The sequence below is a fragment of the Pelobates fuscus genome, chromosome 5 (genome assembly GCF_036172605.1).
Source record: "Pelobates fuscus isolate aPelFus1 chromosome 5, aPelFus1.pri, whole genome shotgun sequence".
In the NCBI taxonomy this organism is placed as follows: domain Eukaryota; kingdom Metazoa; phylum Chordata; class Amphibia; order Anura; family Pelobatidae; genus Pelobates; species Pelobates fuscus.
Window position 1 is genome coordinate 125578282 of NC_086321.1, and position 27241 is coordinate 125605522.

The 27241-nt window shown below is 38.3% G+C and overlaps 1 protein-coding gene across 6 annotated transcripts in view; it reads right to left on the reverse strand.

Annotated features, from left to right (window-relative positions):
- ATXN2 (ataxin 2) overlaps positions 1 to 17634 on the reverse strand; it is a 38347-nt gene extending 20713 nt beyond the window's left edge. For 4 of the 6 annotated variants that reach the window (XM_063454239.1, XM_063454237.1, XM_063454238.1 and 1 more), the window contains exons 1-8: positions 17087 to 17634; positions 11598 to 11631; positions 7358 to 7417; positions 4742 to 4813; positions 4374 to 4521; positions 2668 to 2682; positions 428 to 576; positions 43 to 134 (exon numbers count right to left, since the gene is read on the reverse strand). In XM_063454239.1, the coding sequence (XP_063310309.1) occupies positions 43 to 134; positions 428 to 576; positions 2668 to 2682; positions 4374 to 4521; positions 4742 to 4813; positions 7358 to 7417; positions 11598 to 11631; positions 17087 to 17172 (656 nt within the window). In that variant the 5' untranslated portion in view covers positions 17173 to 17634. The remainder of the gene's footprint in view (positions 1 to 42; positions 135 to 427; positions 577 to 2667; positions 2683 to 4373; positions 4522 to 4741; positions 4814 to 7357; positions 7418 to 11597; positions 11632 to 17086) is intronic. The other 2 variants (XM_063454241.1, XM_063454240.1) reach the window with 2 other exon arrangements.
- Positions 17635 to 27241: the final 9607 nt, after the last annotated feature.

A 27241-nucleotide genomic window follows, 5' to 3' on the forward strand; every position in this document is an offset into this window, starting at 1 on the left:
TGAATAAAATATTAAAAATGGAAATAACTTATAGAAACTTACGTGTAGGAGGAGAGACTACTGTCATAAGTTGATACGACACCGTAGTTTTCTTCATTATAGCGAAACATCTCATTTGGATCCCATCCATTGGACTAAAAAAAAAAAAATTAAAAAGTCAGTTATAGTATTTAAGATACTGTACAGCTTGTCTACACAATGGCTCCATATGATCTGCCAGTCTCTTCACAGAAGTTAAGGAAGAGGCAGATATTTAGCTAAAACATCCCCATCAATCCCCCTGGTACAATGAGCCAAATAAGAATCCATACACAGACATCTTGCATGCTTTTAATTAAATAAAATGTTACCCTGACAAGTTCACCTCATCACTTTAAAAAAAAAAAAAAAAAAGTAAAAAACACATTTAAAACAAAATCACATTTACCACATCAGACTCCAAAAGTTCCATTTCCTCACTGGTACTCGTCACACTGCTAGTAGTAATAACACCATCGCCACCATCCCACGGCTCGAGATCTTTTTCTTTATGTTCTCCGTTGAGTTTGGATGAGATGCCAGAATCTGTAAAGCCATCTGAAATAAAGAAAATCTGTTCACACTGTCTGGAATTTGCATTGTTTTACACACATGCACAACTATAACGAAGGAAATCATTTGGCTGTGGAAGGCCAGCGATGCACTGCAAGGTAATTTTTTTTTTTTTTTTTTTTTAAAGTTACTCCCGTTACTTAAGTTACATGCTCAGAATAACATTTAAACATGATTTGTTTTGATATTCCAGAATGGTTTACAAAGCAGTTACATTTCTTGGTTTTACAAATCTAACTGCATTGAGTCAATGCTTAAATAAAGCTTTTTTTTTTCCCTCCTCTTGCTCGAAACTAGAAAAACAAATCACTTGCCCCAGCTTAACCCTTTAAGGACCAAACTTCTGGAATAAAAGGGAATCATGACATGTCACACGTGTCATGTGTCCTTAAGGGCTTAAAGAAGTTGTGAAGCCTATATCTGGCTGGGTTCAAGACTGAATCCTTGTGGGAACCCTATCCAGGCTTTGAACATGTCAGAAAAAGTAGAAGGAGCCAGAACCTAGGCAGCGGTGAAACACTATATACAACTTGAAAAGAAAGGGCATATAAAAATCGATTCCATTCATGCACTTATTAAATAAGATTCGGACTACACTGAAAATAGGGAGGGATTACATGTTTTACATTTTTGCTGGGAGCCATAGTGTAAGGGGTTTCTCTTGAAAATGGTGATCAATTAACACATTTTAAAAAAAACATTCATTCAATACAACAGGAAATAAGGGGTCTACCAACTTCCAGAGATCAATATATTTGCTATTTGCGTAAAGTAAAGAGCTTTTAATGGGAAGTGTTAAATGGGAACTTTGTTTTTTTTTATTTTTTTTTTTATTTATAAAAAGCAGACTGATTAAACATCAACTGCTGTCATGAACAATTGTAGCTCTGGCTCCACCTGTGAAAATGAAAGTTGCCAAGAATTTTTGTAGGTCACAGCTTTTGCAACAACATTGCTTTCAAATTAAGGATAGCAGATCTTCCCTGGAAACCATGACTATAGACAAATGCTCTAGAGCAGGAGTCAGCAACCTTAGGCACTCCATTACCTTCCAGAATGCTTGCAAAGCTTGAGGTGCGATGTAGTCCACAACATCTGGAGTACCAAAGGTTGCCTACCCCTGCTTTACAGCAAGTACTAAAAACAGAATATGGTCTCTGTCAAGACACCATGATTTGCTTAATACTGGATGTGGATTGGTGATTAAGGGTCCTCGGGTTTCAATTGATATTGAAACAGGAAGCAATATAGTCTAGAGATTGGAAAACGTGGCTAAAAACAATATACTTAAGAATATATTACAAAATAAAAATATAGAGAGCCACAATGTATCACTTTTTTGGCTCCAATTCCATTACTGCTGTTGCAGAGGAACACAACCTCACTCCATAAAAGATCTCAAATCTCTCTACATTTTAGACACTTTTGCAAAACCTTTATGCCAGCCAGGTGCCCAAGTCAAAATATACAGGGCATATGGATGGCAGTCTGATGGAAAAAGAACAAAGACCCCAGTTACTCAGGTGAGTAACTTCAGGAACCTAAAAAAAACTAATAGAGCTGTAAAAGAAATAATGCTAAATTGAATAAACCAATTCAGCCCAGTTTATGAGGTTTAAGGTTAATGCTAGCTCTTTTGGTTTGTGGAGTACTGTATACCTATATGTGTAAGGGTTTCTTTTTTCCATGCCCATAAGACAAATTTTGGTTGAATTTGCCTACTAATTTGAACCAACATTTTTTTTAATTTTAATTTTTTTTTTTTTTTTTTTTTTTTTTTAAACAAACACGTTTTTTTTGTCAACTGCTGCTTTAGAGTAATATGGACCTAACTTGTGTCTTTTTGTAAATATCTAGTTTTGCAGCTAAAACCTCACTATAAGATTATGTGAAACATGCAAAAATCAATGACAAATTTGTGCATAATCTGCAAGATAAACCCTAGACTTCCACAGGGGAGTGCAAACTGGGCATACAAGTGAAACACCAATTTAAGGGGAAAGAGGGGGACCATTCCATTAAACAAGAAATGTAATGCAAGGCAACAATGTGACCAGTTGAAAAAGCAGAATTTACCTGATTCTGAAGGAACTACAGAAAAAGGGAAAAAAAATATGGAAAGATCAGATAAGGGGGGGTGGTGAAAAGTTGACGTAGCATGAATATTACAGCAATGTCATTCACAAATCCATACAAAACCCCTAAGAAAAGTTACTTTGAGAATAATTTTGTAACATTTTTAGGTAACTGAACTTTTAAAAAAAGTGTATGTAAAGTGTGAGAGGATCTTTTTAAAATTCCTTATGGTATAACACAGGGGTGCCCAAAAGTTAGATCTCCAGATTTTGTAGAACTACAACCCCCGTGATTCTTTGCGTGCCTTTAGAATGACAACGCATCATGGAAGTGGTTTGAAAACATCTAAAGGATCAACCGTTTGGGCATCCCTGGTTTAACACCAACATTTTGCCCTAAATTATTGAGAGAACACTAAAAACAGTCTAGTTTTGAAGAGAATGCAAGGGCCTCAACATAAGCGAAATCAGATTCAGATTTCGGTCTGCATTCAGAAGCAGGTCATGTAGGTAGCCAGTTATGATTAAGCTCCCAGTTCAATAGTAAAACTCTACAAAGGACAAGACGTCATCTGTTTAGATCTGATGAGAAGAGATTTCACCTTCATTACAAAAAGGGGCTCTTAATGGTTAAAACACACACAAAAAAAAAAGGTGGTGGTCTCTGCATCAAGAGGTGGCTTTATCAGATTGATGTACAGATTTTTTTTAAGCAACACCTGGACATTTTTTTTTTCTTTTTAAACAGAATATTTATGGATATAGTCAATATGTAGGGTAATAGCTTGTAGGGTACATTGTACTGCAAATGTGAAGTTAAAGCAACAAAGAAGGGCCTCTAATAGCAGTGTGATGGATAGTCTCTAAAGATAGCTCAATGTAAACACTGCCTTGTTACAAAAGGGAGTGTTTACAACAGAGAATGCATGCAGTCTCTTTGTACAAAAACCACTACAATACGTGTTTGTGCTTAGAGTGTCTCTTTAATGTACTTGAGCACATTATGTCACAGCTCCCTTTCTGCCCCACCCTCCTAATCTACAGTGTCCAACAGAGTTCTACCCGCCATCAGAAAATGTAGTTAGCCCCTCCCAACCACACAACTACTCTCCAATCTGTACTTCAAGCTGTGAGTTACTGGATTAATAAAAAGTAAAATGTTTATTTTACTAAACAAAAAACACAACACTTCATAGGGTTCTTATAATTATAATTCAACAGTGTTTATATCTGGTCAATAATGCGCCTCTAGCAGCTGTCAGGCTAAAACAGACTATAGGTATTCCTTTTGAAAACCTTCACAAACCAAAGTTTTTCACACCATGCATGGACACCGCAAAATTTTAAGAAAGTTTCTCATCTAAGAGAACTGATATTGCAGAGGGTACGTCCTATTGCCCCCAATACCATGCGCATAGTGGAGTCTGTACAATGGCTGGTTACAAGTGTTAAGCCTTTTTGTCTTGATTTTATCAAACATTGAAGCTAAAAACACACCAACATTAAAAATATGTACTTTTAACCTCCGTGTTCTTTGAATAAAAATTACATAAAGCCTTTGTTTGCAATAAACTGGCAAAAATATCAGCAGTGGCAATACTAAATGTCAATTGGGAAATACAGTAAAGAACACTTTAGATTTAATAATGGAACTATAATGCATACAACCAGTCAATAAAAATACGAAAAATAAAATGCAGTTCTTACCTCTTCTTGCATAATTTATGTCCATATCTTTAAATTGCACCATAACAAAGTCAGAAGACTTGAACAATATACTATCTACAATTTCTTCACGTTTTGGCCCCACAGAGTCGGATATTTTCTTATGAGCGGCATCAAGCACCAAATCGCACTACAAAACAAGACTGAGAATTAGTAGAGTACACAACATTTCAGATTACAATGACCGAATGCAATGGTGACATTTTTGTGAATGACACAAGTCCCTTTTATAAAGCACACAATGGAACACTCATCTCGTCAGTTTGAAGCAAGATAAATCAGCTTATATAGTCATTCAATTGAGAAAAAAAAAAACGGGGGAAAAAATATATAAATGTGTGATGACTTACCTTAGGGCTGTAAGTTTTGAAAACTCCTTCATACACATTGCCATTTTTTACGTGAACTTCACATTTTGAACCCTAGAAAGAACACACACACAAAAAAAAACCTTAGATTTGACACTTTTTTAAGTTTACACCCATAAGCTAAGGTCCCTGCAATACCCAAGCAGAGGATGACTTACTGTTCATATTGCCGCTTTAGAATACACAAGGCCAATATTATCCACAGAAAAATAGCCATTTGTTTAGGTATCTTGTGAAATGAATTCCACTTGAATGTCACCTTTTACACAAAAATAACCAAGTTGAAAACAAAGCTGACTTAGAGAATGGTTTTGTTTTCAATTTGGCTATTTTGCCATATATTTCTAAATGCAATCTGAACTATGCATCACTGGAAGCTACTGGTGGTGGATACAACAGAAGAACCTTCCAGGAGGTGACTGCAGTCCAGTTTGACTAATTTCCCTGGTAGGCCTCTCGTGGCCACATCACTGCTACGGTACTTGGAGTGTTCATTTAACATATACCGTAAATTCACTTTTTTTGATTAAAAATAAAAACCAAACACCAAAACATTTTATGTGCACTACCTGCAGCACAGACACCAAGAAAAGCACAGATAAGTAATAGAACGGATTGGTGCCTTTTTAGGGCACCAATTAATCACAATGGACTTCCTTCTAGCCACAGACTAAACCATTCTGGTGAAGCTTGAAAAATGGCAAAATACGCTCAGAAACTAATGCTTGCTTTATTCTGAGACTATAAAATTCTAGCCAGCATTAATAAAGATAAAAAAAAGTCTCCTGAAAAATGAAACATTTGAGGAAAGCAATATAACTCAAGAACAAACAAAAAAAAAAGCCACCACAGAATAAATCAATAGGCAATGTCAGATGCATAACTTCCAGCCATATTTCTAAAATGGTGATAAAAGGAGGTAACAAAAAAGCACTACGATACAGATATAGGAGGATAGATAAAAGTTATTTCACAATAATATTCGAGGTACAAATACACACAGCATCCAAGAAAAGTAAAGACAAAATCAGAAAGCCTACAGCTGTGTGTTAAGGGATTCTTATTCTTTAACTAAAACAGAAAGTGAAACAAAAATAAAACTTCAATCTTTTACCATGGTTTACATTCTGCCAAGACACATGACGCTGCTTAAAATTGCTTTCAACTACACAAGTAAAATGGTAAGTTATAGAAGATAGTATCAATTTAACACTGTAAGAACAACCAAACAACTTAACAGATTCATGTAGGGAAAATAACACTGCCTATTATTTAAAGATACCAGCCTTAAGTAAAGCTGAATGAAGTTACACTACTTTTTGGAGTGTGTATTAGGCCAATCAATATAGTCATCAGAGGCACATCAAGAAACAATTTTAATAAGGGTTGGAAGCGTCTAAACATTTTTCTCACTCGTTATCCATCAATCCCAATAATGGGCATACAGAGATGCATCCAAACCTCACTGCTTGCATACGTATGTTTACACTTTAGTAGCCAACAAAAAGAAAATCCGCAAAGAAATGACATGAAAACGGTCAGAAAAAAAAAATCTAATGCCATAACAAGTACAGCAGGCTATAATGGTTATGGTGCCCCTTTAAAATGTGTTTATTTACACATCCAAAGAGTACACACACACACACACACACACACACACAATAAATCCATTGTCCATTCCTTGCAAAAAAGTGGACATGCTATGGCCCATAACCACTACAGCAAAGTAGTTATAGTTCCAGGGTACCATCTCTTTAAGGGTACACCCTTAAATATTGCAGACAAAAATCTAGCTCTTCGCCTACACATGCTATCATTAAAGGACCACTATAGGCAACCAGACCACTTCAGCTTAATGAAGTGGTCTGGGTGCCAGGTCCATCTAGGATTAACCCTGCAGCTGAAAACATAGCAGTTTCAGAGAAACTGCTATGTTTACATATGGGTTAATCCAGCCTCTTGTGGCTGTCTTATTGAAAGCCGCTAGAGGCATTTCCACGATTCTCACGGTGATTTTCACAGTGAGAATACTCCAGCGTCCATAGGAAAGCATTGAGAATGGTTTCCTATGGACTGGCTGAATGCGCTCGCGGCTCTTGCCGTGCATGCGCATTCAGCCGATGACAGCCAAAGGAGGAGGAGAGTCCCCAGTGCCGAGGGAGCCCGGCGCTGGAGAAAGGTGAGTGTTTAACCCCCTTCAGCCCGGCGGGAGGGGGGGGCCATGAGGGTGGGGGCACCCTTAGGGCACTATAGTGCCAGGAAAACGAGTTTGTTTTCCTGGCACTATAGTGGTCCTTTAAGACAGGCAGCAGCTACACTTTTAAACTTGCACAAAACTCAATGAGTTTGTATATTATCGCTGGTATTTAAAGACTTTGCTCGGTTTTAAAAATTCCAGAGACTGTACTCGAAGTACCTTAACTACTTTAGATTGAGGTACTCATGGTGCCAGTGTCACTAGAATATTAAAGATGTTACTTGCTGTTCACAGTCCTTAAGGATAATGCTGTATTAAATGCAGGCTGACATACGAGAATAGAAGACGTGAATTTGCATGCAACAATTAAATGAGAAAAGACACACAAATAGAGAACTTACAACTACTGACGTTAGAACATGGACCAGCCGCATGTTTGCATAGATCCCATCAAATGAAATCTAAAAGAGTTGGAAACACAAAGTTAAACCTAACTCAACGTTCACTGATCGACAGAATATTTTTGCCCTCTGCAAACAAACTTTTAGCATATGTAGGCTCAAATCCATTAAAGGAGAGGGAACAAAAAAAAATGCATAGATTTTCCCATTTGCACCATTTTATTAATTATAAAGCTTTTACACAACCCTTCAAACAATGGTGGCTCCACCCAACCCTGCTTCAGCACTCTAAGACATTTCTAACAATTTTTTATTACTCTTTTAGATTGTTACTCTCCGTACTCCCCAAAATGATTGCATGGGGGAAGGGGGCTGAAGGATTATTTTTATTCCTTAAAGTGACTGCTAATACTTGGGGTCATCACATAATTTGCAAAGACACCCCACTCCCTGATGGCAAATGCTCTGCTGGCAGTACGGTGGCAGAGGTAGAGCAGAAGAATCTGTCCCTCATGGCCTCTGCCATTTCTCTTCAGCAACTGACCCTTTGGTTGCCATGAACCAGCATCAGCGTTGTTGTAGTACTTTCGTTCATGAGCGAGAGTACAACAACACAAGTCTATGGAGGAACTCTCAAACCCATAGGATCCTCCGTAGACAATTTTTCAATAGTGACGACTGAGGGCTTGACAACTGGTAGCTCTACCTTTTGTCAAGCATAGGAAAAGTACTATGACAAAGTAGTCCCTACTTTTTCTTAGTACATCTTTTGACGGAGTTAGCATTTTAGTGAAACCCAGCACAGTCAATGCGTTTATTTCTTCAACTATTTTAAACTTTACAATACTCATTTTGTGTGTATGGAGGAGGGAGTTTCAAATCAAAGCTTACAACACAGTGTTTGCTCTAGAAGTTCTCTCTGTGTGATTAGAGTTCAATTAACAGATACAAAGGAGGCTCTTACAAGGCAATTTGAAGAGCAGGTGAAATTCTTAAACATACTACTCAGTAAGAGAAGCTATAAAATGTTAACATTTTCAGAAAGGGATGCTGTGTGGTGCAGGTTTACTGTTAAAACGCTGTTCTTGGTTGGCATAACCGTTTAAATAAAAAATAAAAAAAAGGAAGAATGTGTCACAAAACCTACCACTGACAGTGACATTTAAAAAAGGAGATTCTTTTTGCACTTTTGTAATGCTTTTTTATTTTTTGTTTTTTTATAAATGGGGGGCACACAAAACAAAATAGATCAGGAAATTAAAATGACTCAAGAGGCGCAGTAAGGAAAATTGTGGTGCAAATAAGTGAATAAATAGGCACAAACAGAAAAGGCATCAGAAAAACAGTGAATATATATTATACACACACTAAAACATTACCTCCTTTGCCTTACTCCATGTTTTCTATAGGGTTCCTTATTCCACTACAGGGAGGCCGTACACCTCTACTCCTACAGGTCCATAAAAAAAAGAACACTCCAGGCACCATGACAACTTCATCTAAATTAAGTTATGGTGCCAGGAGGCCCACAGGTGCACTCTTAACCAAACAGTAACACACTATTTACAAAACTGGCTTGGAAAGAAACATACCTTTTCCAAGCCAGTTGTGTGGATGGGGAGTCAGAAATTAACCGAGTGCATCAGCTGACCACTCTCAGCCAATCAGCAGCACCCCTTTTCAGCAACACTCCGCTCTGAAACTGAAATTTTAGAAGCCAGATGCCGCCTGGGGAGAGCGGTGTTCGGCGCTGGAGGAAACTTTGAGGTTAAACCTTAAGGCACCATTTAGATGAAGTTCTTATGATTCCTATACTGTCCCTTTAATGATAAGTGTAACTACTCAAGATTTTAGAGCTCATCTCAGACATGTAGAGGTGCTTGTTTTTAGATTACAACAGATAGATACAGGTTACCACAGATTTCAGCAGGAGTTTCACATTTCATGAAGGCATTGAATAATGGTTAAGATATAAACCCATGTTTGCAACAGTTTTGATTTTTCATAATTTAACAAAGCACCGCCCCTTCTTTCATGTCTGTTAAATAGATATGTAAAATCTTGGATTAAATGCCTTATAAGCGTAAAAGGCGAGTAGTGGTTAAGAAATGAATTTAAGTTTTAGTTATCCAGACACTATTTAACTTTTTGGGAGTATTATGTATCCACAATGGGTTGGGGGTCTAGATTAAAAACAAAACCTCACAAACATACATAGAGATTCAGCACTTGCGGCTAAGATGTGCCCTGTTCAACCAGAGGTACCCAGTTTTACTCATGCCCAAAATGTTTAAAATATAGAGGGTTGTAAGGATCAGAAGAGATGCAGGGACAGGCTCTTTAATAAGCACAAAAACACCACATGGAAAAATTAGTCGGATCAGCTGTAGACATTGTAGCATGAATGCAGCAATTCTTTGTTAAACTATAATTCGTTTAACTATACTTTAAAATAAATAAATAGAAACCAGGATAAACGTTACATTTTATAGTATATATAAAAACAGCCTGCAATTAAACAACAACAACTGAAGCACAAGTAAATAAAAGCTTGTATTATATTTCAATTCAATAACTGGTTTTGGATGTATTGTGCTGTAAAATATGAAGTAGAAAATAAACTAAAAAGTGGAAAATAAAATCAAAACATCTCCCCATTTATCAAATCCAGCCTTCTGTAGCACTGCAATGCACACACATTCCTGACTTTAAATTACTACAATACACGCTTTATGCTTAGCAAATGGATTCCTTAAAAATGTGCTCAAGTGCTCAATAAATCTTTTGGTGAGCTTTAGTAAAAGCAAGATATTAAACGTTCATAGAAGAAAATATAGGGGAATCCTGTAATTAAGCAAGATTGTGTGTGTGTGCAAAGGAACACACAAAAGCAGAATATGATAATGGAAAAAGTTGGGGGAGGGGAGGACACAAAAAGAACTGCAAATCGTTATTTCCGTGGATGATCATGTATTTTATAATCGTTTCTCAGTCACTTCCTGGTTTACGTGCATGTCAAAGTTGGATTAAATACCTGACACGCCACAGACAGACATTCATAAGGATGGTTCCCCGTGCATACAAGTTATTGGTTTAACCCCTTAAGGACACATGACATGTGTGACATGTCATGATTCCCTTTTATTCCAGAAGTTTGGTCCTTAAGGGGTTAAAAAAAAGTGCAGGAAGAGAATCGATGCACTAAATAGCACCCAAGGTGTCAAAACAGGCGTACATAACTTTGGTGCTTAAGCCTGGTAGAGTGGAATTAAAGGGATCGTAGTCAACTGGACAACTTTAGCTAAAGGGAACACTGTAGTGACAGGAATACAAAAATGTATTCCGGTCACTATAGTTATGAAAACAATTTATGTCCTCGGTCAACTAAGTAAAAGCTGATTTTACTCCAGCGCTGTGTGGGTCTGTCGTGGCTGGCATCACCAGAATTGATGATCTCAGCCAATCCAATGCATTCCCATAGGAAAGCATTGGGAGGCTGTTGCACATGCACGGCAAAATGCTACTCCAATCAGCATCTCCTCAGAGTTGCATCTCTCTGGTAAACGTTCAGCGCCTCCATGTAACGAGCGGAGACGCTAAATGTCAGTGCTACTCATTGTGCAACACTGACCCAGGAATCCCCTGTAATGGCCATCTGAGTGACGGCCACTAGAGGTGTTTTTGGCAGCAATATAAAACGCTGCTTGTTCTCTTGTTCATCAAGCTGTAGTTGTTCTGGTGACTATAGTGTCCTTTTAATTAATCAGTTTTGTTGTATAGATCATGCACCTGCAGTTTCACTGCTCAAATCTCTGCCATTTAGGAGTTCAATCACTTCTGTTGCCATTTATGCAGCCCTAGCCACACCTCCTCCTCTCCCTTCACACAACTTAAATTGAACATACTGGGCAATAAACCAAGTCTAAACACTAGATCTGTCTTTACAGGAAGTGTATAGGAAGACTATGCAGGGAGGTGCAACTAGGCCTGCATAAACAAAGTGATTTAACTCCTAAACAGCAGAGGATTGAGCAGTGAGACTGCAAGAGCATGATATGTACATCATAACTGCTTGATTAAGCCAACATTGTTTTGGTGACTATAGTGTCCCTTTAAAGTAGAATAAGATTTTAATTTACAAAATCGATACATTTGTATTCCAACTAGATAGTACAGTGTATAAATAATAGAACAGTTGTAATTTTGCAATGTAGTTAAATTAATTAAATTGTGTACTTACAGATTGAAGAGGCCCTTTGCCACTGCTTCGTCCCCTAAAACATACAAAGAGAAATTATATTAAAAAGGTATTCTCAAAACTTAGAATTCCCTGCACAATTATATAAACTTAATTTCTGGACCTCCCCATGAGTTAGCCACCAATTATGTTTGACAGAATACATTAAGGCTTCGCTACAAGATTGTTGCAAAAATATTAAAGGATTTGAAATGCTTATCCATTAGTTAAAAAGTAAAATCTGCTGGTTTTGTGTCTGATCAACCATTACTGCGTAAACAGATGCAGAACATCAAAGTTTTTTTTTGTGACAGACTACAGACTGGATAGTTTGTATTTCTTTATGTCAAGTTAGGAGTGAGATATGGTTCATTAGAAACATCCAAGTTATATTTGTTCGCACAGTTTATACTTAGAGGAAAAGTCACAAGACCCAGAAGAGCAGGGGACTGTTCTATGCTTAAAACAAATATGTTTTAAAATGTGGAATGAAAAGATTCACCTCAGTTAAACTGTGGGATTAAATTCCCTTTAGTAATAAGAATAGAAAACTCAAGGGACCGGAAGGTAGGGAGTAAAAACTTACCCACCTCCAGTCTCTCAAGAAAATAAGGTCACCTAGACTGGGTAGTAGGTGGTAACCCAAGAATTAATAAAGCAGAAAAAAATACCAAAAAAAGATATCTTACTAGAAGATAGCCAATAGGAGAAGGACCCAGTCCAATCTTAAGTGTAAAGATAACAACAAAAAAAAAAAAAAACTTTAATAAAGTCTATTCAAAACTTGGGACCAGACAGAGGTGTCAAGAGTCTCATATAGAGAGAGGTGTAGCAAACTAAACGGCTAACAATTAGTCTAATAAGGTAAAGGTCCTCACAAAAAAGGGGGACGATATACTTAACAATGCACAGCTCAGGGAATAAAAGCAAAAGAAATGGAAGGATGGAGATAGGAAATAGGTAGGTGTAAAGTATGCAGTGACCCCAAGAGGAGTAATAAACCCCCCAAATCCGTAAGGGGATACAGACAGCAATACTAAACCCATAGGTAGAAACCTCTCCCCAAACCAATCCCAAAATTCACTTTAATATCCTGCATACTATGAAGACGTATGAACTCTGATGCATGGCCAGGTCGTAACGCTATCCTCTTAAAAAGAACTCTCCAGGCACCAAAACAACGTAAGTTGTTTTGGTACCAGAAGGCTCTTGTAGGCAGTCTTATCTCAAGCAACAAAACAGTTATCAAATGGTTTAACCCTTACGTTGCCTCCAGAGCTAGTCTCCATTCCTCCCCTCCCCTGGCTGCTTCTGACTTTAGACTCCGGAAGCTCGGAGTGCAGCTGGGCAGGGGGCACCGCTGATTGGTTGAGAGTGGTCAGCGTATACCATCAACCAGTTACTCCCCATTCCCTTAACTGGCAAAGAAACGTACCTTTTGCAAGTCAGTTTAGCAACTGATGGGCAACACCAGGTTGCATAGTTTTAGCTCTGTTACAAATATGTAATATTTCTGATTGAATAGAAATGTTAAAGTAGGTATTATAATAACAACAACAACATGTATAGCAATCAAGGTATTTTGAACTAGATCTCCCATAATACTCTTCCAGCCATAATGCTGACAAAGCAACATGGGAAATGTAGTCCACAACACCTGGAGTGCCGAAGGTTGTCAACCCCTGGGCTAGACTAAGATTATTAAAAAGCATATAGTAAAAGTGGTTTGCAAGAAACATGTTCCTATATCATACAGGTTTATTGCAAACCATTTTTACAACACGCTTTTAGAATAGAAAGGCTATTGAACTAAAGAAGAAATGCCCACAATCTGTATTTTGTTATAAATGTACGCAAAAAGTAAAACATGTGGAAAAAGTCAAATTGAACTATATTAATCAATATTTTTTATTTTTTTTTAAAAGATGGTTTCCATTTGAAGTTAGAGAGTACCTACAAAAAACAGAGAAACCTGAAATGTGTGGGATATCAAAAGCATCTATATGCATGCTACTGTGAATAATGGTTTCCTCATTTTAAGTTAAATGAGTGGTTTGCACATCCACAGCTCACAAGAAACTTAATTAGTGAAATGGAGCTCCGATGTTGTATCCTGATTTGCTAAAATATGTAACCGAGTAAAACTTTTTTTTTTTTTTTTTTTTTTTTAAGCCAGGATCATTTGGGTATGTATACACCGAGGCATCAGGAAACCACTAAAGTTTACAGGACAAGAATAAATGCTAGCATAACCACGATTAGGTATACAGATATAAAATTCTCAAACAGATTTTCTTCCTTATCAAAGGCAGGTGGCCTACAGTAAATGCCCAGTCCTGTGTAGTCAGGACAAATATGAATGTACTAAAGTAGCCAATGCCATGTAACTAATAGAAATCCTCTAGACTGTAAGATAGCAGGGTCAGCAGGGTCCTCAACAACCTATTGTCCCTATATCATTCTATAAATTCCACATTATTGTAAAGTGCTGCAGAATAAGTTGGTGTTATATAAATTATTATTATGATAATATGGTTCTGGTGAAGAAGGTTTTGTCCCTTAAAAATGCTATTATACACACACAACTATTGTGTTTAAGTTATGAAAAAAATAAAACGAGGCAACACAGATTAGATTGCCTGTATACATTTTGAAAGGGTCTTACTATACATGCAAAATATTGCTTCAAGCATGTGGGAACATGCCATGTTTATAATCAAAATAAAGGCAAAATGATGTATGCAAGTCTCTAGCACATGAAGGATGATCAAACAATTACTGTCTGACATATCGGTTAACTCCGCTACATGCCATGAATTTATTAGTCTGTATTTAGCGATATTGATTTACATCTTGTGTATGCTTTGCCAACGAATGCTTGTTAATTTCTTACGTGTACAAAATGAAATTGTAAAAAAAAAAAAACAGCACTATTAAAAAAACTAAACAGTACAGTGAAACTAAACTGGGTTTACATGTTCTAACTGTGGGCATATCTTCCAAATGCTGCAACTGCTAAATGAAATGCAACTTTTATAGACTGCCATATCAAATCATATGATATGATAAAAATCTTTGGACATTGCAGGCGTGCCATTAAACCTATGGTTCATTTTATTGAGTGCAGCTTGAAAACAGACCTTCTGTTGAAAGAGGTGCACTATATCAGTTATATAGAATAAGCCAATGATGTGGTAGTTCACCTTCAGCACTCCAGGTGTTGTGGACTACATGTCCTAGAAATGCTTTTACAGCCATAATGCTGACAAAGCATCAAAGGAGATATGGTCCACAACATCTGGAGTGCCAAAGGTTGACTATCCCCGAACTAATGTATAAGGTGAGAACAAACATACCAACATCAGGATGTAAATTAAAAAAAAAAAAAAAACTATTATTTTAAAAGAATCTGAGTCAATTAAAACTAAAAACACGTCATTAGAAAGGTGGAAGAATTTTTTCCTTTGCACTTGTCACTTCCTGTTGTATACTGACAGTACGCAATGGCCCGGTTAAAGAAAAGTGCAGTGATACTTATGACCTCCAGTCATTTCAAAATGCATATTCACAGATCTAAATTGTTATTTATATTATTGCTACAAAATAGTATCATTGACTTAACCAGGAATTGTTGGAAATTTTAAATTTGGGGTTCAAAAAGGCAGAGAAGATAGCTGAAATGAATATTTTTGGACTAAAATGTTATATTCCCACAACATGTTACAGTTTAGTGAATAACCCAGATAATGCATTTGCATGATACGGCCAGATGAATTCTTGCAAAAAATATATCAAATCACATTTAAATGTGCAGCTGTAGGTTAGATTGGTTATAATATTTACAAAACAAAAAAATAAATAATCCCTGCATGGAAATACATTTACCCAAAGTACAATGCCTGCTTATCAGTGTTAGCTATGCAATAATCTAGCCCTTAATTTACATTCTAGGTTCACAAGAGATAATACAATTTCACATGCACTGCTGTAAAGAGCACAGTCTTCTTGTCAAAACCCAGCCATATTGCAGGGTAATGAAAATATACGGTGCTGTGTACTGAAGTCATGCACGCTCATGATATGAGACAGGGCATCAAGCAGGCAATGCAGCTGCCATTATAAAATACACCAAAATATATGTTATATGCACAGACTATCCAGAGAGCGGACAGAATGTCAGCATTCCTCTGTAACAATAGCAATAATGAAAATGGTCGCTATGCTGTTAAGCAAAAAGGTCATACAGCCCAAGTAAAAAGCCATTTATTACAAGTCACATAGATTTCTATTTAATGACTAATCGACCATGGTTTTTTACCCTATGAACAGGTTATGAAAAAGATAGCCATAATCTACCCCGATTACCCCAGCAATCCGGCTATATTAACCTTAGATCCAGTAAACGTTGATACAATCCATGGCAGGGCTAATGGTGAAAAAGACTGGATTGGAGGATTTCAGGAAGCAACACAGAAGCATAAAAATGCGCAGCCGGCATAAACGCCCTGTCTGCTATTGGCGAGCACTGCGGATTAACCGCTCGTGTGCCAGGAGGAAGCAGCCCCGCACAGAGCCCATATTGCAGATAACGAGAGATAGAGGTCCAACACTCGGAAACGGAACACATCATGTATAAGTGGGCCAGCAACAAGTTAACCGATCATTGACCTCAGCAGCTTTCCTTAAACACGCCTTGCAAAGAATCCAGCTATATGCTTTTGAATGGCACCATGTCCACATGGTTAAAAGGACACTGATCCCATGGATGTCACACACAATCTGCTCAATCAGTGCTTCACTCTTCCGTGCTGAACCTTTCATTACAGACACCAGGAAGCTTCCCTCGATACACTGTACATGGGCCCACCATCATATACACACACACACACACGTCCAATTTATAGCCCACTAGCACAGCAATGACATCTCTGCTAATATGCTGAGGAAGTTATAAGTAATCATCACCTGCTGGTGGTCAGCTGCTGTGCACTACCCTTCCCTGAATTGCTCGGCCGTCCTGGACTGACTGAGCCCTATGGGAAACGTAGTCCACAGCAGCTGGAGTGCCAAAGGTGATCCATCGGTGACCTAGGCCCAGCAGTGAGCGAGCCCAGCCCCAGGCATGCGCTGTATGGAGCAGTGTGTGGACTGTCAGTAAGGTGTCACCGGGTAACTGAACGTTCTAAGCACTGTAACAATGTTACCACAATAAGAACGCTGAGGATTCTAGCCCAGGGCAGCCCCAGCCCGTGTCCAGGCTGTGTAGGAAGGGCTAAGCTATGTATTGAACCAGGCTAGCGGAAGGTAACAGGAGGTCAGCAGGCCGGATGCGGCATTACTCGAGCCCTGCAGGCCTCACTGTCCGATCTGAGAGCGGCAGGCCCTGACAGCCCCTGAAGGTTAATCCCCAGCCCTCCCCATACAAAGACCCCGTTACCCACAATATGACACTATAACATGGCTGCCCCCACACCTGGGGTACCATCACTCACCTGCCCATGCTCTGTCTACCTCCTCCAGCCGCCGGGACGCTGCCCCCACTGGGCTTTCGGTTATTACCGGCCTGCTTCATGGACATGACGGTCCCATAAACCACCACAATTCACAGCCACTGACGAACCCAATAGTTAAAAAAAAAAAAAAAAAAAATGAAGGAAAAAAAAAAAAAATATAGAGACTTTGCTCTAAGATTTTAAAAATTAAGTCAAAACAAGGTATTCTCTTCTTCTCTTATAAAACGCCAAGTACACAGCTCTGGGCCTGGTACCGAGCGGCAGCCGGGGGCTGGGAGTGCTCTGGGAGGCCGGGGGGAGAGCGAGTGAAGTGTCCGCTGTTGCCACAGGCGAGCAAAGACCAAAACAGTCTGAGGAGATGGGGTCCGCGGAGCGATACTGCCGACCAGCCACCGGTCCTATATCCGCCAACCTCGTGCCCTACCTGGCCTCTCCAACACACACAGCTCCAGGAGGACAAGGGCCGATACACAATCAATGTTCGCACTTCTCAGAAATACAGAGGTCGCCGAGCTGAGGGTCCAGGTATAGCTGAGGGGGCGGTGTCTGACAAGGACTATTTACGGGAAGTCGGAAGGATACCTGAGACGGGGCGGGGAGTGAGCGCAGCAGCACGTGAGCCGGTCTGTGTTGCTGGAGTGGAAGGATTGCTGTTTGTTATGTATATGCAGGCGCCTGCCTGGCACATTGTGTGCATTAGTATGTATGGTAATGACACAGGGACATAGATAATGATTTAATCAGGAATTCAGACTCTGATAAAAGGGGACACATAGCTGTACAGAAAAAGCCTTTTGTGTTTTTATCACTGCATGTAAAAATGTACTGTCTGTGATTTCATTTAGCATGTAGGTTTTTACCCTAATAAAAGGCACTTTGATGACATTTGCATTTGTCTTTAGCATCAGTTTGTATGCAGAAGACTATTGTGTACATTTGAGGTTATGATATTTGACTAGTGAGGTCCTCAACACCACTACACATGTTAAAACATCATTAGATTCTCTTATTAAGAAAATGTGTATGTCATCATAGTGATGGTATCAGATGTATTAGTATTAAAGTCGTGGGTATTGATTCAAAATGGTCTTTAGTTTTAGTGTAAAATATACTACATAACCCTAGACTCCCTATTAACCTTTTTGAGAGTTTTGGGTTTGTTTTCTTCAAATCTGTTGTTCTAACATTACATTTAAATTATTCTTGTTAATATTCCAGTTTTTCAGTGATTAACTGTAAGAATGTCATATAGGACTCATCATATAGTTTAAAATTCATCAGTTAATGTAACTTCTCAATTCAGCATATTTCATTTAACCAATAAAGGAACAGATCGTCCATTTTATTCAACTAAGAAAGCATTCTACAAAATTAATTTATATTAACGTTGTGAGCAAAAATACATTTTATACAAATATTCTTCAGATTTTAGATTAATGATCTTGTGCAGAGATTTTCAACCAGTGTTATATGTACCCTGTGAAGTGCTTTTTATGCCATGAAGTGCAATTTATTTCCATATATTTCTAATAGTAAATGTTTAGCTCGGATTTTGATTTAAGTGAACATTCGAGATTAGAAGTATTTGCTGAAGCACTTTGTTATAAAAAAAATAAAAATAAGAAACCCTAAAATAGCAGTCTACACAATAATATATCTATATATATAGAGAGAGAGAATACATAACATTAAAGCATTCATCATATGAAAATAATGACATAAAGGGATTCTGGAGACATCATATTAAACCACAAGATGGAAGGTTGAGTGGTTTATGAATGTCTCCAGAATCTAACATGTTATTCCCAAAATACATGCATCACCATTTTAGATATTTGACCTTGCATGATTTAATTTTAGGGTTAATGCTAGGGTCAGCATTTCTTAAAACCTTAGACAGTATGTGGATATGATTGGTGGGAGTTACACTCCCAGGTAGCAACTGCTATTTGTAGCTACCATTATGAATTTAGTCTCCCAATATATAATAATGTGTCCAGAGAGGAGTTGGAGCGTCTTCATTTCCTTTCCCAACCTACAAAAGGAGAGGAATGTGGCAGTGCATTGCCTAGAAGTTTGAAACATATCATGTAACAAGTATTATTTATACTCCATGGATTGTATATGTTATTGGTATATTGTATATGTTGCAGTTTAGTGTGTGAATATCAAAGCGCATGTATTGATTAAACTATATACTTTGCTGACATCAACCAAATATTTATTTTTTATTAAAAGGTATAGATGAAATTATATGCATACAAAGTGACTCCTTAAAAAGTAATATGAGACATTTTTACCTTTGTAGAAGATATTCAAAAGGTAAAATTGCTACTTTCGCATTTGACCATACCTAATGCTATATGATTTGTCCAGTAAACTATTCCAGGGCAGATTACAGTCTACCAGGTGAGGAGGTCATCTGCACCTATCAAACAACCTAAACTATATTTTTCATTACCATTTCAACATTTATCATTCCATATTGGGAAATACATGATTTTGTTAATCTGGTGATTTACATAATAACAAATCTAATTTATATGTATTCCTCCTGGTAAAATATGAAAATCGTAAACTTGAAATGAGATTATTTCAGACTGCTATACCAGCGCAACAGGGTCCCTAAATTAGTTAACGGGTGGACAATTAAGCTCTGCATTAGGGTGAGCCTGGTATACTCTTTGCTCACACCTATGATGATCACTAAGGCGCATCCCTGAAATCAATCACTGCAGCAGTGAGAGACTGTTTTGTGCACCAGGGAAGGGTACACAACCAGGACAAAGTCATTGGTAGTGATAAAATAAAAACAAATTGAAGCTGATGATAAGCTTGGGTCCTTTTGGGAGATAGGCCCCTCATAGTGTTTCTACTTACAATAGATCTCCTGCTACAGAGATGTGGGGTTAGCATGTTGTAGGTGTTTTAAGTGCTCATATCATGGATCAGTTAGTAACTTGGAAAAACAATATTGTTGCTATGCACAATTGCAAATTTGGTCGTTAAGAGTTCATTTGTGAATTAGAGAAATTGTAAATTAAAGAGGGGATGTGATAATTATTTAACTGTTGTTCCTCTTGTCCTGTGTACCAGGTTGACGTTAAGGCTCTACACAGCAAGACAATAGTTTTCATACCAACCTTTCCTTACTTAGTAAATATTCCTGAGTAGCCAAATCCCAGCAAAGAGCACCACAATGTGTCTCTCAACTTAAAGTTGAAACATGGGGTTAGGTGAATATAAAGCTATTTTTTATTTTTATATGTTTCAGAATCTTGATAGTGCATTATTTGTTTTATTTAACATAAAGTGTATTGAAAACTGAAGTACCTTATATAGCACCCTTCAAGCAAAAATTGGCAATCTGTGAATATAGCAGTGCTGAAAAATAATTACAAATAAAATATTTATTCCACATTTCCAATTCAACATTTAAAGTTGCCAGTTTTCAATTTTGATTACGGTAGATTGTAAACGTCTGGAACTTCATTTCCATTGTCCTATGTTAGTGATAGGTAAGAATTGTCAAGCTTTTATCCTCTTAACAAATCTTCACATCCTTCACTGATTGAGTTACTAATGTTTGCGTTAAAAGTAATGGGTTTAGAGAAAATCTCACAGTTAAGCCAATTGCTACATAATATAGGTTCCTCTTGATTGATTGGCAATAAATTGTTGTCTCCAGTGACCAGATTCCCTGAAGAGAGAGTTTCACACACTTTTGAGCCTATCTTCAGTCTAGTCTTTGTTCCTACAGAATCTACATATAATGGAGTTCTCTGACTAGTCTGGGTATATCAATACAACCAACTGCCTGCACTAATACAATTTATAATGACCTGCTTTTGACATGATTATTGAAGTAACTACTCAAAGCCTATCATGCTAAAGTTATGTTAATGCAATTACAAACTAACAATGCCCTTTATTTTGACTCTACAACATTGAACGAATACAACTTTTCCCAAGAATTGCTATTAGAGAAAAGTCTGGCAAGTGTATTTTTGACATGTACAAAGTGTGTATTTATTTAACCCCTTAAGGACACATGACATGTCTGACACGTCATGATTCCCTTTTATTCCAGAAGTTTGGTCCTTAAGGGGTTAAATTATTAATAGCATTTTTTTATTATTGATAACAATTTTGCTTCCACTATATCATTTTATTTATTTAACATCCCCCATGTTACATTTCTTTTATATATTCCTATTAATCTACAAAACTTTAATGAAACCCTACCACATTTGCTGGAGAGCTATTAAGGACATCCACTACAAAAGGGCTCAGAAATTACATTGGCCACTAGCCATTGGCAAGGGAAAACTATCCCCTGGAACGGAATTTCACCATGGACTCTTCAAGCTTGCAATGGCAGATAGCTTTGAAGGCCTGGCTAGTAGCATATAACTTAATTTTAAGCCCTGCAGTACAGTCTCCATTTATTAGTTCTAGCAGGGTAATTTATACAAACAATAGCTCACCAATGTTAACTGTCCCAAGAAGTATATAAATGGTTCTAATGGTAATTATTAACTTTTAATTCTCTTGCTGGTTTTAAGTATGCGGCAAACACCCCAAGACCTTCCCTTTGCAGTTTCGTATTTCAACCAACAAAATGGGGATACTGCTTAATTCTAAAGAAAAAAAAAAAAATAAGTAGCATTACTATTTATAGTGAGTAAGTAATAGTGTAAAATCACTTCAGTTTATTAACTACTAATAATTGTTATCCGGGGGGTCTTGGTGTTTTGCTCCCAATACTTCTTAGGCACCTTGTTTCTCCTCTCCAATAAGAACTACAGCGGGATCAGGCAGCTACAAGCATAAAACATATATTACTCTTGTGAGTGCAATTCAGTTAGTAAGCCATATGCTCATTTTGTTTGTTGAACTTTATTGAAGCACTACCTTTAAATATAGGCACTTGAATTTAGTTTAAAAAAAAGCCAATGCCTGCACCAAATGTTGCTGGGACTCTTATTTTTCTGTGGAACTCTTTGCTTACTTAACTGGGGTGCCTCTGGGAGTCTTCTTTCACCTTCAGCTACTCTTCTATAGTGCATGCAGCCTGTTTATGTTCTACCCTTACGTTGTATTTACCTTGCACTGTGTTCCTCTACCATCTTAATGTTAAGAAAGTGTAGATTTCATTGTACACTTACAATATCTGAACATGTCAATTCAATGCTGATTTCACAGTGTATACTATGTCATCTATTTCTAACATGCACTTCAAAAATAAAGAATTAAAAAAAAAAGTACTTTGTGTCAATCTTTATTCTTAATCCATGCATAATATAGGCAATATGCGAGCCATGCAATCATAAACATTGTACAAGATAACAGTTTGCTCCAGGCATCAATAGTAAAATTAGTGGTATCAAGGGTTTTATTGTTAACTAGTAAATAAAGCGTGAGTGATATCAACAGTCAAACTAAACCTACTACCCCTGAAGGAAATATTATAGGCGAGATTCTAGCTGTGTAGAGGCAGTGAAGGCTATGTGCCTCTTTATACTGTAAAAAGGTTGTAAGGTGCATTAACCTAAGAAACTGAAGAGGCCATCATCCACTTTGCTAGGTTCAGATGAGAATCTCAAGGGTAACTTAAGTGGAAGGAAGGGAGTATGGGTAGGCAAACTGCAATCCAGCGGATGGCATAGAAATAGGACACGTACCAAAAGACGCTCAACACATTATGGGTTGTGTGATAGAACCAAATAAAATAAAATTTAAACTAGGAGATACACAATATAACTAATCTTAATAATAATGTAGGTGCACGTGGGTTTTTCAAGATAGCGCTGCAGAATTTCCCCGTTGGGCAGCAGGTATAAATGGTGGGATCCCAGGATGTGGTTTGTGCGCTGGGGGTAGTGGTCTATCAGGAGCTCTGGACAACCTGAGCGTCTGTACAGGCTACCTTAGTGGCCTCAAAGATGGTCAATGTCCCAGAGTCACAGGTTATCAGAAGGCATCTCGGAGTATCCCACTTATATGAAACCTTATTGTTGGTAATTTCCGCAGTCAACGGTTGCAGGGACCTCCGCCAGTCCAGTAATGCTCTGGATAGATCTAGGTAGAATGTTACATAATGCTCTTCAAGCGGTAAGACGATTTGTTGCTGATTTCCGCCATTAAAGCTTGTTTGTCTGGACTTTGTTGAAATTGGATAATGATATCTTTGCGCCCTCCTAAAAAAAATGCTTGTCAGTGGAGCCAATAACTACCATCCAGGATAATAAGTTTGGCCTGTTTGGCAGAGAAAAATAAATATGCAAGCAGCCTCCACATCAGATGTGGTATCATGGCAGCAGTAGTGTCAGGTAGGCCATACATCTTCATGTTCTTCCACCGCCTACAATCTTCCATGGTCGCCATGCAATTGATGATTTGGGCATGTTCATGCTTTAGTACATTCAGTGCTAAACTCAAAGTCATGGAGGTGCACAGACACTCCGCTGATCTCTTCTCTAAAGAGATTAATGTCGGCGACTATGTTGTAGCAGAGGTTGTCTAGAAGGGCCTTCAATGTACCGTCTATCACCAGTGGACCATGAGTTTGCACTGTAGGCATCTCCGCTCTCCTTCTCTCGGCTAGCATTTCCAGCTCCCACACATCAGCAAGGGTTGCTTCTCTGGACGTCTGGGATAGCCTGTCTGAGAGCCTGGTGCCATGACAGCCCTCAGGGGAGTGTGTGGCCTGCAGAACAGATCACCGGTAGTTGGGGCCTTATTAGCCTTGTGCTTCTTGTTTTTGCACCCTATAGTAAGAAGAAGGGTTTCCACACATCTGGTGAGCAATTGCAATGCTAGACAAGATGTTTTACCACTTTAATTTCTCTGGCTGGTGTGGAGATCCCGCGAGACGTGTTAGTATGGCTGCAGAATTCACACCGCTACAGCTGAACTTATTTTACGATTATTTCTTTGCATAGATGGAACCACGGTAGATATTTTCTTCCACATAATTTACAGTTTATCTAGAAATATGTGAGGATACATAAATCTTAGTTAAAGTGGTAGTCCAACCTTTATTGGGGGGGGGGGGGGGGAGGCGGCATCTATCCAGTGTAAAATGCCCTGTTGGGCACTATGACGAAGGTCCTCCCTTCCAAAACTGTAAAATAAGAGTTTTACTTACCTGGAATCCAGTGCTGGGTAAATCTCGCACTGTTGACTTCTGTATCCCCTTTGACATTACAGGGGCCCTGTGAAGTCTATATTTGGTCCATTTCACTGGCTCAGAGCACAGGCATGCTCTGGACTGGCTAGGGAAAACAAGGGGGGGGCGGCTTATCTTAAAAATAAATAATTCGCTGAAAGCAGTGTAGGAAGGCAGGCGAGCCACCTGCGCCTTCCTGGCGCTCTGCCTGCAAAGGGAAGATTTTCAGGTCTGGCGGCAGCCTGCAGTGCGCATTTGTGACAGACCTATTTTATACACATAATTAACATCAGGCAGCCATGAACAGTTCTGTGCTGCCAATGTCATGTGCTGGGGCGGGGGGGGGGGGGAGGGGGGTGCAACTAGCCCCCAGCACACAATTACAAATCTCTTTATGTTCAGTATTTTGAGCAGAAATACTGTACATCCAGACCCCTACCACAATGACCACTTCAAATCACTAAAGTGGTCATGGAGGTTGGAGTGACCCTATAATGGCATGCGTATGTATCCGTCTGGTGTACTGCTGTTTTTGTCTGCTTCCATCTACCTCCCTTGCAAAAGGCACATTGCCAAACCTTTGGGGGTTCTTTCAGGTCTTCAGCCCCATGTCAGTATATTTGATTTTGCACTTTTGGGTTTATATGTATGCACTTTATGTATGTCTGGTATTGGTTTATAATTCATTGTTACACACTTTATATTGAATGTATTTTGTGAATAAAGTTTATATTTTTGGCATAATGGTGTGCTATGGGTTCTCTTTTCTATGGTATTACTTGATCTGTTTTGGCAACGGTTTAAAAAAAAAAAAAAAAAAAATATAGCACACTATGTACTATTCGTGCATGTTACATTGATTATGTCAGACAGTTGAGCGCTTGCTATATTTCTTCTTTTGTGTATTTCATCATAAAGTGTATATGGGAAGTTAATTCTAAAATATGAGTAGATGGGAAAAAAAATCACAGGAAAACAAAACATATTGCTCAGTTCAAATGCAGAGTATGGCAACATGGATGGCAATTCTCTAATCTAATGAAAACTAAATAGGTGCTTATGGTCTTCAAATACATTTGCAGTCCATTATAAATTATTAAATATTGGTTATATATTCATTTTGAACATATGGATATGAAATATACACCTCCATATCTAATTTATTAAGAATTTGTGAAACTCAACTTATTTGGATGAAAAACAGCAGAAGCTTTGGATAAGGGGTGTCTTGGAAGATAGTTCAACAATGTAAATTAAAAGACAATGCCACTGATTAACAAATAACTAAAAGGATTTTACTGATGGAAAAAACAAACAAAAAAAAAGACTTCTGATTACCAAATAAAGCTCTTTCCCAAAAACATAATCAGGCTTCAGAGATTGCGTTAAATTTGAATAAAAAAAAAAAAAAAAAAAAAAATAGATTTCAATCTCATCTCTATCTAAGATTGGCCAAATTAAAAATCGCCAAGATAACTATATTAAAAAAATATATCTTATGATACATTCAATAACTAGCTTCTAAAGTGTCTTTATCAATCTAAAGGTCTATGGGGACTACAAGCAAAATTATCTTCGTTTGACAAGTCCTAAAGTTTTGATCCTGGATGTTAGCCTTCTAAAAAAAGAATATACAGTTCAAAAGGTTGTCACGGCTTTCCATAGTGGGCTTACCACAGTTGGAGTCCGGTATGTAGAGATATGTGCTCACCCTTGCAATTAAACACAGGCCAAGGTGGTCAGGTAAGAATTCACCTGGCTTGTGAGTCTGTGCACAGGGGCTGTGCAGGATAATGCTCCAAGTCGCAGTACAGGCACGGACACAAGCAGGAGAATTGTCGTGGGTAAGCCAAAGGTCAGAGGGTGCCAGAAGTCAGGATAAACAAGGGTAAGCCAAAGTCAGAGGATGCCAGAAGTCAGGAGCCAACTGGAGAACACAAACACAGGAACAAGAGTCAATGAACTGACACTGCCCTCAGGGAGAGGCAGTGTCTTATACCTGGCTAATTAGGCATAAGTTACAGGTGGACCATAATTGACAGGAGCAGTCTCAGGTAAATTCCAGCCCCCAGTGCTGGATACAAGGCAAGATCACACTTCAGGTTGGTACTTGAGCTGTATAGTGGTTCAGAGGAGAAACAGCAGGTCCAGGACCACAAAGTACCCAGGTTCAAATCCCTTTATGGGCACTTCAGGGCTGACCACGTCTGTGTCAAAGGTCACCTCACTGAGAAGATTGAAATATAGATGCCTCTTTAATTTCCATTCTCTCCTAGGTTTTACAATGCTCTCACAACTCTAGGCTTCTTTTTTCCCCAATGATGAAAAAATTATATATAAATATTTTTTGTAAATTAAAGTTTTATTGCCATTTTTCAGTGGACGTTTCATACCTTTTTAGTTTGCAGTAAAGAGGTAGGTTTTGCAGGTCCAGGGCATGTAAAGATATGCAGTATGCTAGCCACGCAGGGCTGTGATAATCAAGCAAGTAGTTGAGAAAGATAATCGTTACCGTAAACCATAAACATCATGAAGGTTGCATGACAACATATAATGCAAAACAGAACAAATCAACGTATGTTCAAATAATGTGGGGAGTATCTAGGTGTGTCCTATGGAGTTTTGTGTTAGTGTGCTGTTATCTGGGTTCATTTTACCTTATGGTAGCGGTGAAGCTCCAGTTCCCCTCCCCACTTCTGTAGGCGCGTCCCCTGGTGCAACGGTACACGAGATGGCTTCTGTGAATTGCCGCTTGGGTCTTCGTTCTAGCCTCTCTCTCCTGTCCCCCGTGTGTGGTGCTTCAGGTTAGAGCTGTGAGCCAGGGTGTGGGAGTTGTGGTCACCAGCGTCTGTGGACCAGCAACCCAAGGTTCCCATCTAATTCTGGGTCTGCACCTGGGTCAACCTCCTCAAAAATTATATTTTATAAATTAATACTTGCAAGTACTCACATTGTAAGTGGTT